The sequence below is a fragment of the Schistocerca gregaria genome, chromosome 1, assembly GCF_023897955.1.
Source record: "Schistocerca gregaria isolate iqSchGreg1 chromosome 1, iqSchGreg1.2, whole genome shotgun sequence".
Taxonomy (NCBI): domain Eukaryota; kingdom Metazoa; phylum Arthropoda; class Insecta; order Orthoptera; family Acrididae; genus Schistocerca; species Schistocerca gregaria.
Window position 1 is genome coordinate 234,225,100 of NC_064920.1, and position 12,640 is coordinate 234,237,739.

Below are 12,640 nucleotides of genomic sequence, written 5' to 3' on the forward strand. Positions count from 1 at the left end.
AAATGAAATGAACGCCGTTTTGCGAGACAGATATTAAGATAAACTGAAAGAAATTGAGCGATAATATTTAGAGTAACATAAACTGTTTGTACCAGTCACTACATACAAGTGTTCTCAAATGGCCATCAAATGTCTGTTGACGATCTGCATAAATGTTGCTAAAACACGTGTTCTCAACGATCTCCAGTTATCAGATAATTAACTATTAATGTGAAGTGTACAGAAAAGAATTTTTTTGTTGCCACTGGTATCTGAAATAATCTACAGACAGAGAAGAGGAAACGTCGAAGCTGTTTCTGTCACTGCAAACCACTAAACATAATTTCCATAGCTATGCGGAGTAGGGTTAATGCCCTGATGTGGACTATTTGACACATCGTTGATGTACAGGATCTGCGCAGAGTAATATGTTCTCCTGTGTAATAGCATTACTGAAAGTCCTCCCGATCTCTAGTGTTAAATCAATACCACTTAGCAGATAAGAATGCAGGGCTGCATGCAGCAGTATGTTATAATTAGTGATAGCTGTCGGATGGGAAATATAGTCTACGACTGTTGTATAAAGATTTGTTTTGGTTGATCTCTCATATTTCAAAATGGAGGTGATTGTTGGGGCAAGACTTGCCAGAATTCCAGTAACCAAACAGCCAGTCCTGACTGGTGTCGACTGAAATGGCAACCTACATGGGATAGGAAAGAAATATTATGTCACGGGCAACAGTGGCCGAAAATCGAAGGTTTGAAGCAGATTGAGACCGAGAGGTACGATGACATCTAAAATGAAGACATGTAGAGGAACCTATTTCATCAAACAATGTTCACCGTGATCTAAATGCAGCATGCATTCACCGTAGAGCAGCAACTAATAAAATAGGACTAATGAAAAATAGTAGTCCCATGGAGGCAACATTAATGTGACAACTTTGCCTGGGTTTCGTGTAAGATCCGCTACATCAGATTATTTTCTAAGTCGCAGCTGAGATTTCTGTCAGCATGCTTTCTTCTTTACAAATTATGCCTCCTGTGTGTAACAGCGGTAGTTTGGAGTTTTTGTATTTTTATTTCAATTCCAATGATGGAAACCGTGATACCAGACCTCTTACAATAACATGAACTCGGTTACGTTGCTAAAATATTACCCGTATTTTCAAGAAAAATTGCGTGAGTTGCAGGTATTGAACGAAGTCCTTGTTGGAAAAGAAACGGAAATAAAGCTAGCTGCTGTTTTTGACGTGGCCAAGAAGTCACGTCTCCGCAGTGCGCGATTCCAGCTGTAAGGCGACTCAAGTTTCCAAGCGTCTCAGCTAAGACAACAAACGAACTCATTCAAAGTACGAGGAAAACTGCGGTAAGACACACCCGTCTGTGCCAAATCTATTTCAGCAGCTCAAAAGGGCATGAACGACAAACGCACGTGTTCTCTGCTTGTTTGAAGGTTGTCATGTGTCACCGATGCAGTGACAATATCACTTGACATTTAGGTACTGTGTGACACTGTTCGTTACTTAAAGATTTTTCAGAATTGTTGCTAGACTTTCAGGTTGCGGGTGGTTATATGACAAGACACCGTTGCTGCATCTCGGTCGATAGGAGAACAACGTGCGGTTAATCGTCTCGGTATCAACAATAGTTTTTAAGGCTACATGCCTTTGAGCGCTTGGCAGCGCGACAGTCGTAAAGGTGCAGTCTTTAGATGTGGTCTGTTGCGAACCGCCAGTCATTAAAAGCTAAGTAGTGCACTGAATTTTACGATCGTGTTTCGGAACAATACTGAACAGTACTTTCGCACTCAGGGAATGTCGTCCCAGATTGGAGCATTCTTGAATGTTGAAGTCTAATTCGGAGTTCGTAGCACGCTTTTATGAACTTGATTCGTTAATAACTTGCGACTAATTATATAAGAAACAAATAGTGCTGCCTGAAGCCACAGTGCTTAATGAACTTTACCCAACCGATCACTGTTAATAATAACAGTGATGAAACAATCCATTACCGACATGGAGAAGCGTAATTATCAACGAAGTGATGCTATGCAGCCAAAGACATACAATCTGCATGTTCAGATTTTTGGTGAAAGTTTTCGTGAACGAAGTTCGGTCATTGTTATATAAAATATAGCACATTCGGAAAGTCTCTTTCCATTAGAAACTTCAGTACGCTTTCGAACAGATGGACAGTATTTCAGATCTGTAGGCGTACGGTATTCTGAGAACTATAGGCTAGAATAGGCTATTCAACACAAAAGTTATCCCACAAATAGTCTACGAAAACAGTTCTTCAAAATTGCGCAGGCCCGCTGTCTTTGTACGTCATATAAAACATTGCGTTTCCACAGTCGTAGGTCAAATCCAACGGATAAACGTCCTTTAAATTTGAAAATCTTCAGAGAATTTGTTTTGAAAAAACTTCGTTATTATTGTTTGAAGGAACTGCAGACAAAAATGGGTCCATCGGGATTAGAAGAGGAGAGCCTGTCTCCAGATTGGTGCAATAATCATGTTTCATTCTTGGGGGGTTTTTGGTACAGTATTACATGAGTCCGCTGCTGTACAAAACACCAGTACAAAATGTTGGTGAACTGGGATAAATGTTTCTCCCATTTCTTGTCGCGTCTAATTTGTTTGTAAATTTCAAGATAAAAAAGACGCTCCATCAGGGAATTATCAGAATTGGACGGAAGTCGGTAGGTGTGATGTACATGTTGTTGTTGTGGCCTTCAGTCCTGAGATTGGTTTGATGCAGCTCTCCATGCTACCCTATCCTGTAGATGCTTCTTCATCTCCCAGTACTTACCGCAACCTACATCCTTCGAAATCTGTTTAGTGTATTCATCTCTTGGTCTCCCTCTACGATTTTTACCCACCACGCTGCCCTTCAATGCTAAATTTGTAATCCCTTGATGCTTCAGAACATGTCCTACCAACCGGACCCTACTTCTTGTCAAGTTGTGCTACAAACTCCCCTTCTCCCCAATTCTATTCAATACCTCCTCATTAGTTATGTGATCTACCCATCTAATCTTCAGCATTCTTCTGTAGCGCCACATTTCGAAAACTTCTATTCTCTTCTTGTCCAAACTATTTATCGTCCATGTTTCACTTCCATACATGGCTACACTCCATACAAATACTTTCAGAAACGACTTCCTGACACTTAAATCTATACTCGATGTTAACAAGTTTCTCTTCTTCAGAAACGCTTTTCTTGCCATTGCCAGTCTACATTTTATATCTTCTCTGCTTCATCATAAGTTATTTTGCTCCGCAAATAGCAAAACTCCTTTACTAGTTTAAGTGTCTCATTTCCTAATCTAATTCCCTCAGCGTCACCCGACTTAATTCGACTACATTACTTTATCCTCGTTTTGCTTTTGTTGATGTTCATCTTATATCCTCCTTTCAAGACACTCTCCATTCTGTTCAACTGCTCTTCCAAGTCCTTTGCTGTCTGTGAACAGAACTACAATGTCATCGGTGAACCTCAGAATTTTTATTTCTTCTCCATGGATTTTAATACCTACTCCGAATTTTTCTTTTGTTTCCTTTACTGCTTGCTCAATATACAGATTGAATAACGTCGAGGAGAGGCTACAACCATGTCTCACTTCCTTCCCAACCACTGCTTCCCTTTCATTCCCCTCGACTCTTATAACACATGTACATGAACACACTAACAAATAATTACAGTTTCAGAAGTATTGGACTATTTCTTCAAGAGAAAGAGTTTCACAAATTGAACAAATCAATAACGTGTTCGTCCATCTGTGGCCCTTATGCAAGCAGGTATTCGGCTTGGGGCATTCACGAATTTGTTGGATATCCTCCTCAGGGATATCCTGACTGTCGGACAGTATGACAGGCGTCGGTCAGATTGCCATCCCATCCCATTGCTGTCTGGGGCGCTGCCAATCGGTACTCAGTTAGAAGCGTGACTCATCACTTGACATTCTTCCACTCCAGTTAATGAGATTCCAGGCCCAAGACGTGTGGAAGTATGCGAAATATGTAAGGATGTTGACTGGTTCGCTCACAAGACCAGCAATATACCAAGAGGAAAGGTAGATGAACTGAATTGTTTGAGCAGCAACCTCCAGATGTCAGACACTCAGATCGGTAACCGATTTAGTTCGTGCTGGAGTGCTGTCGTCAAGTATAACACTTGTAAAAGATGACTAGAAGTAACACTAAAACTATGGAGTACAGGAGAGGCTTATGTGCGAAGTGGTAACTTTAGGCTGTCTGGTATGTGAGTTGGTACAGCGTCAGAGGCGTGATATAAAGGTACCGAGTTCGAAACATGCTGTTGTCAATTTTTTTTAAACAGTTTACCCATAATTGTTATATAGGAGAATATTTTTTTGACATGTAAAAGTATGTTTCGGAGTTTGGCCAATGCTATTTCGACAGCCTGCTTTGGCTTAGTTAGTTGAAAGTAACAAAATTATAGCGTACATTTGTATAGATAACACCATACCTATCTTTACAAATGTCCTCTGTAAGTTTGCAACTTTCAACTAACGAAACGAAAGCAGGCTGACAAAAGAACATTGCTACATTCTTCGAAACGTCCTTTTACATGTCAAAGAAATGTTTATAACACTAGCCTGATCTACGTCACACTTCCCTAAAAACCGAATCTTTAGTCCTGTCACGGGAAAAGCCACGTATAACACTAACTTGCCATGAAACAAGCAAACGTTACCCCCTGAGAGGATTTCGAATTTTGACCGCTCGTGTATCTAATGGACAAAGGTATCGGACTATAATTTTGAATATGGTGTAATTAACAGAAAAACTAAACGGAATTTAACCTTCGGGGGTTAATGAAAGCGGTAGAAATCATATGTGAATGAAAAAATGAACGGTCGCTAGCCCAATTAGGCACATTAATTTGGAAATATATGTTTAAGAGAATTGAAAATAGGTTATTAAAGTTATTTCCGTTGATATTTCCCTTTGAATAGCGCACATGATACAAACTGACACAGGGCACTCTGAGCTGTGTGTAGCAGCAGTTATCAATAACGCACATGCCAGTAATTATGGAAAGCAAATTTGCACCAGGCTCATACTAATAACAGCTACACTCACGATCATTACATAAACCAATACTGAAATGATACTGCATGAAGTGCAGAACTAAATTTGGAGACGAGAGGGCTTCTGTCTTAACTGACATGAAAAAGCACGAATAAAGATAAATAATATCATAAATACACTGTTTATACTCCCCTACATATATCAGTTTTCCTCAGCAACAGTAATAGTCCAATTATCTTTCTAAAATATGGAAAATATGATGGAGACCCATGAACTACAATAGTGTCACTAGTCAAACTACATGATCATTTCCGTAAAAAAAAAAAAAACCGTAGTCAAACAAAGCTAATTCTTCACTTCACTTGGATTAGTTCATAATTTACTTTGCAAGACAAACTATTCAACGCCGAGATCAATTAACTTCGAAAAGGAACCATTCATGATAGAAATCAAAACACCACCATTTTCAAAATGAGCTTAACTTATTTGTCTTTTTTTTTACCACCAGCGAATCAGGTACTTTAGGCAATAACATTTACACAATCTGGCACTGTATTCCTGCAAAATTCGACTTTACAATAAACTAAGAGTACTTCAGCATAATCCTACCTAACTTCACTTTTGTGTTTTTAACTTTACCTTTTACTATTCCTTTTACGTGTAACAAAAAAAAAATCACTTTGAAACACTTGAATGCAAGAATTGTTCATTTAAAACAGGATACTCGATTTTATTAGCATTTAGGTGAGGATCCTGCATAGGTTCGTGATCAAGATAGAATACAGGGTGTTACAAAAAGGTACGGCCAAACTTTCAGGAAACATTCCTCACACACAAATAAAGAAAAGATGTTATGAGGACATGTGTCCGGAAACGCTTAATTTCCATGTTAGAGCTCATTTTAGTTTCGTCCACCTACGCTCAATGGAGCACGTTATCATGATTTCATACGGGATACTCTACCTGTGCTGCTAGAACATGTGCCTTTAGAAGTACGATACAACATGTGGCTCATGCACGATGGAGCTCCTGCACATTTCAGTCTAAGTGTTCGTACGCTTCTCAACAAGAGATTCGGTGACCGATGGATTGGTAGAGGCGGACCAATTCCATGGCCTCCACGCTCTCCGGACCTCAATCTTCTTGACTTTCATTTATGGGGGCATTTGAAAGTCTTGTCAACGCAACCATGGTACCAAATGTAGAGACTCTTCGTGCTCGTATTGTGGACGGCTGTGATACAATACGTCATTCGCCAGGGCTGCATCAGCGCATCAGGGATTCCATGCGAAGGAGGGTGGAGGCATGTATCCTCGCTAACGGACGACATTTTGAACATTTCCTGTAACAAAGTGTTTGAAGTCACGCTGGTACGTTCTGTTGCTGTGTGTTTACATTCCATGATTAATGTGATTTGAGGAGAAGTAATAAAATGAGCTCTAACATGGAAAGTAAGCGTTTTCGGACACATGTCCTCATAACATATTTTCTTTCTTTGTGTGTGAGGAATGTTTCCTGAAAGTATGGCAGTACCTTTTTGTAACACCCTGTATATGGTTCCGGACACAGGTTTATAGCAATTGGATTAGTATTAAAACCACATACAAATTAACTGGTCCATGCCCATATACACAGCTGCATGTATGAAGTTACTAAAGCAGTGACGAAGTTTTTGTGGCAAGCGACATGGCCGTTAACTGTACTCACGGCTCTTGATGTTCGAATGCTCTATAAAATCTCTCCTTGGCGTCGGATTTTCAACATATTAGAGCCATTCCTTTTTGCCGAGTATACCCAATAATAGGCAGGTCAACATCCGAGGAAAAATCCTATTCAAAGCAACTTCCAATTGCCTCTTTTAGTACCTTCGAAGTGTACCGTGTTGCGCCTAGCCACATACTATGTACCGTTCACATCAAGGAAACCACCTTTTATATCACGCCATGCCATTTCCGTTGCGGAGGGACTTCCCCACGTCTTTTATATATTACAAATACAAGTGCCTTAAGCATTAAACAGCTTTCAATAAACATTGTTTTTCTTATAAACATAGACATATTATAATTACTTATTATTTTAACAAATCATTTTGCTTCATCCATATACGTATATATATCACAAAACTCTAATTTTCTTGTCACAAATGAATGACTTTAAATAACAAAGAATACAAACTCCATAATTGCAGGTACACAGTTACATAATATAAACCTACTTCTAATCGATAATGTGTTACATTTGCTCCCAAATAATAATGTCACGCGTAAACTGTTAAAAAAGAAAACCGCCACCAACGTGTTTCGAACTCGGTACCTTTCGTTGGACAATCTAATTGTCTACTCACGTAGCACACACGGCACCGTCTCTTAGGTATGCTTTTGCTGTACTTCGTAGTTTTGGTGTCACTTTTAATTATCGTTTTCGCATGTTCTGCTCAGTACGAACTAAATCGGTGTTTTGGTTGATATTCTATCGACATACAACGTTTGGTGCCGATCTTAGTGCCTGACATATGGAGGTTTGGGTGTTGGTAATACGCTTCTTCACCGATCGAGGTGGCGCAGTGGTTAGCAAACTGCACTCAGATTCGGAAGGACGACGGTTCAATCCCGCGTCCGGCCATCCTGATTTAGGTTTTCCGTGATTTCCCTAAATAGCTCCAGGCAAACGCCGGGATGGTTCCTGTGAAAGGGCACGGCCGACTTCCTTACCCATCCTTCCCTAATCCAATGAGACCAATAACCTCGCAGTTTGGTCTCTTCCCCTAAACAACCCAACCCAATACGGTTCTCCAAGTTCAAGCTCTCATTAGTATCTAGAGAAAAGCTTGGAAAGTTCTACCCTACTTACTGACTCTTGGTTATGTCCTACATCAGTTGTTGGTATGTCCCTATTTGTTGTATAGAACTTAATATAAGGTGGTTTCCCAAAATTTCTGGTGAACACATTTTCAGTTCTGTTGCTTTCTGTCTAGTGGGAGTTGTTGTACTAGTGTCGTCTGAAAAAGTACAGATGTTGCCTGATAAACGTTAAAGAGAAGGTCATTAGCATCTATAAGAAATAGGACTGGACACAATATTGAACTTTGTGGGACTTCCCATAGAAAATGCCGGTTCAACAGCTTTCTCATGAAATAGTAAATGTAGACAGTTTGTTAGTGATTGATATTTTGGATTCAGTTATTGCAGTTAAATTACTCACTAAAACGTGTGTCCGAATGGGGCTGCCGACCGTAATTATACCTCGCTACAACATATAATTACAGATTTGCGTGAAGTGACAGAAAAGATTTGGAATGCTCATTGTAATGTTCACTGATTATAGTTTGTTTTGGAAAATAATAAGTAACTTTCAAAGGAAATGCCTAAATTAACCATTAGTAAAAAGCAGTAAAAAAGAAAGAAAGAAGAAACAGCTCAGACGACTTGTACAGTAGTGAAACTTAGGAAGGACGTTAAATACACGAAAGTAAATATTCATTTAACTACACTAGTTCTTTACCTCAAAGTTCTAAATTAAGAATCCTCTACCATCTGACATGTATCTACAGATAATTTTTCGTTTTGTTTATCATATTTTCTTCGCAGACGAACAGTGTCTATCAGCCTAAAGAAGGGAATTCTTCACGGAGCGGAGGAGCAAATGAACTATTTCTTCCAGCTGAAACTGTCCAACCATTTACGAAAATAAAAAGAGACGGAATCATGAGTTGGAGGAATCCGCTGAGATCGCCTGCAAAGCCGTGGTCCCCGAGTTGCAGGTGATCCCAGGGATTGGGGCACAGCGGCAGGGAGGGGGCGATACTAACTTTGCCGTGATAGCCGGCTACTGCGCTTGGGAAGGGCAGGGGCGGCGCGGCGGTGCGCTGCGACTTACCGAGTTGATGGCCGTCATTTCCCTGGAGCGACTCGTGTCGGAATCCGCTAGCCCGCCGTCACTCTGAAACAAGAGATAACGCTATCACTGCCCGGGCCCCGAGTTGCCGTAAGAGCGAGGCAGCTTAGCCAAATCAACTCGCTGCACTTCTGCGCGCGGAAACAAGAAGGCGCATCGCTCGTGGCAAAGCGGAGAAATGCGAAGTGCAGAGCGCTAATAGTAAGGGCGCTAGCGGCTCAATCGCTGCAGGCAGATGGCTCCCGCCGTAAGAAGTGCTACGCTCAACTGCCTCAGAGTACCGCTTGAGAACTGGCTCTGTTAAGTTTCCGTATAAGTAAACAGCTGTAAATAACACATCCCAGGACTCAGAGACAGCTCTAGTCTAGCCATTACCCATGTTCAAGCACTTCATTTGCGACTCCAGCTGATGTTAAAGTTAAGATGGCTAGCTTATGCAATTCTTCGTTCAAGAATTTATTAAGATTTTACTTTCTATTTTGGGATTAACATAAAAACACGTTTAGTAGATCCTACATTTATTATCTCAAATACAACACCAAAACACATAAAAAGCTATTATTTCTTTTAAATAAACAAAATGTTTACAGAAAATCTACCTCCCAACTTTAATACTCCAAAAATTCCTGACAAAGTCACTAACGAATTTCTATTTAGAGGTGAGCTCAACAAAACATATTGTAAGTAGACTGTTTAGATTTTTATATTGGTAACGCCACGTAGCGCTCCGTATGGAAATCACTGCTGTGCTGTGTGCAGTCTGTGGCTGGTTAGCATTGTTGTAATATTCACTATTGTAGTGTTGGGCAGTTGGATGTGAACAGCGCGTAGCGTTGCGCAGTTGGAGGTGAGCCGCCAGCAGTGGTGGATGTGGGGAGAGAGACGGCGGAGTTTTGAGAGCGGATGATCTGGACGTGTGTCCATCAGAGACAGTAAATTTCTAAGACTGGATTTCATGAACTGATATACATATATTATGACTTTTGAAAACTATTAAGGCAAATACATTGTTTGTCTTTATCGAAATCTTTCATTTGCTAACCATGCCAATCAGTAGTTACTGCCTTCAGTAGTTAGAATCTTTTATTTAGCTGGCAGTATTGGCGCTCGCTGTATTGCAGTAGTTCGAGTAACGAATATTTTTGCGAGGTAAGTGATTGATGAAAGGTATAGGTTATTGTTAGTCAGGGCCATTCTTTTGTAGAGATTATTGAAAGTCAGATTGCGTTGCGCTAAAAATATTGTGTGTCAGTTTAGTGTTGATCCAAACAAGTAAAGAGAGAAATGTCTCAGTACGTTCAGGTTTGCTCAGCTGTTTGAAGAACAAATAATGTAAGAGGTTTATCAGCACAGTAATTCATAAATTTTTCTAAAGGGACGTTTCAATATGACTTTAATTAAACAATTTCTTTAAAAGTAAAATGTCTGTGCCTAGGCTGCAGTTCGAAATCTGATAACCGGGCATTAAAAGCTTTTTGTTAAAAAAATTATATAATAAACCACATTAAGACAGACGTCTCCTCCCTGACAATGTCAGGCTTCAGTGAAACACATGAATCAGAAGTATTCAGAAATATGTCCCTTGGATGGGACGGTGCTACAGCTCAGGTTCATACAGAGTGTTCCACAATTCCTATAAGAGGCTTCTAGGAGCTACAGATGTTACTTAGGACACAAACTGTTGTGTGTGATTTCAAGGGGATCCGATCTTCAAATTTATTTTGCATGTAAAGGTATTTTTCCGGAAATCCGCTCACTGTCGTAACCTTATGTATGAATTTCCCTCAATAACCTATGGAAACATGTAATAAAATTGTGAAACACCATGAATGTAAAATGAAATGAGTAATGCACTGGGGGGACAGAAAAATCGCAGCACCAAAAAATAATTAATGTAGATTAATGAAATTTCGGAATACAATGTATAGTTATCATATTTAAGTTATTGCAAGATCACAGATTAAAGTAACCGCGACATAAGACACTAAATATGTAAAATGCTGGTACATTAATAACCGGTGTAGCCGTCACAATGTTGTATGCAAGCTCGCAAACGTGCATGCGTTGTATTGTACAATTGCCGGATGTCAGTTTGTGAGAAGGGGTTTCACGAATGTTGGACTTGGACGTTCAACACAGGGCAGGTTGTGTTCCAAAAATGAACAGCGTAGAGACAGAAGTGATGACACTTTCTGCAGGACCTGACCATCATTTTGCAAGACAATGCTCAAGCAAGTACTGTGCAAGCTGTTACTGTTTTGTTTGACTGATGATGCAATACAAGACGTCACTCTCGTGATTCGGTCTGTAGTACTGCCATTCCATAAACAGCATTCCAGCGAGTGTAATCCAAAAATCACATCTACAAACCACTGTTGTAACCCATAATGCTGTACGAAATTTTGCATGTTGTCTTACCACCTACTGCACCCCCCTGACTTAAGTCCCCGTAAGTTCAACTCGATTCCTAAACTGAAGGAAACACTTCACGGTATTCGCTTCAGAACTGCTACAAATTCGTCGAGCAATAGACAGCACCGCTCGAACTGTCAACACAACTAGCACTGCTAAGAGTATCCTACGACTTCCACATAGCTGGTAACGGGTTATATACAATGCTGGTGTCTACTTTGAAGGTCAGTAAAATTATAAAACACGTATCTATTATGCACAAGCTGTAAGTTCCAACCCTCGTATAAGAATTTACACTGATGTGACAAAAGTCATGGCATAGCGACATGCACGTATACAGATAGCTGTAATATCGCGTACCCAAGGTATGAAAAGGCAGCTCTCATTTGTACTCAGATGATTCATGTTAAAAGCTTTCAGACATGATTATCACCGCAGACTTTGAACACGGAATGATAGGTGGAGCTAGACACGTGGGACATTCAATTTCGGAAATCTTTAGCGAAATCTATATTGCTGGATTGACTGTGTCAAGATTGTGCCGAGAATATTAATTTTCGGGCACTACATTTCACCACAGGCAACGCACTGGCCGACGGCCGCAACTTAACGACCGAGAGCAGCGGCGTTTGTGTAGAGCTGTTAGCGCTAACAGCCAAGCAACACTGCGTGAAATAACCGCAGAAATCAATATGGAACGTACGATGACGTACCCCTTAGGACAGGGCGGAGAAATTTGGCGTTGATGGGCTATCTCAGCAGACGACCGATGCGAGTGTCTTAGCCTGCAGCGCCTCTCCTGGCCTTGTGACCTCATCGGTTGGACTCTAGACGAGTGGGAAACCGTGTCGTGACCAGAAGATTCCCAATTTCAGTTGGTAAGAGCTGATGGTAGGATTCGCGTCAGGCACAGATCAAACGAAACCATGGACTCAAGTTGTCAACAGGCACTGTGCAAGCTGGTGGTGGTCCCAAAATGGTGTGTGCTGTGTTTATGTCGATCATTGACTGGAAATGGTTGTTCTCAGCTACTTGGAGGCCATTTGCAGTCATTCATGGACTTTATGTTCCCTAACAACTATGTACGAGGTTCACTCCAAAAGAAATGTACACTATATTTTTTTAAAATCCATCTTTTATTCTACATGTTTGAAAGTTTTACGGTGTGTAGATACATCTTTTAGGAACAATATTTTCATTTCTCCGCATAATTTCCAATCCTCTCAACAGTCTTACGGCATCTTGGAACAAGCGGCTGTATACCCGCACGGTAAAATTCTGGACCAACCTGTTGG

The 12,640-nt window shown here is 40.5% G+C and overlaps 1 protein-coding gene across 2 annotated transcripts in view; it reads right to left on the reverse strand.

The window, feature by feature from the left end:
• LOC126338532 (serine-rich adhesin for platelets-like) overlaps positions 1–12,640 on the reverse strand; it is a 2,400,280-nt gene that overhangs the window by 1,566,023 nt on the left and 821,617 nt on the right. For both annotated transcript variants that reach the window (XM_050001562.1, XM_050001561.1), the window contains exon 2: positions 8,916–8,978. In XM_050001562.1, coding sequence (XP_049857519.1) covers positions 8,916–8,978 — 63 coding nt within the window. The remainder of the gene's footprint in view (positions 1–8,915; positions 8,979–12,640) is intronic.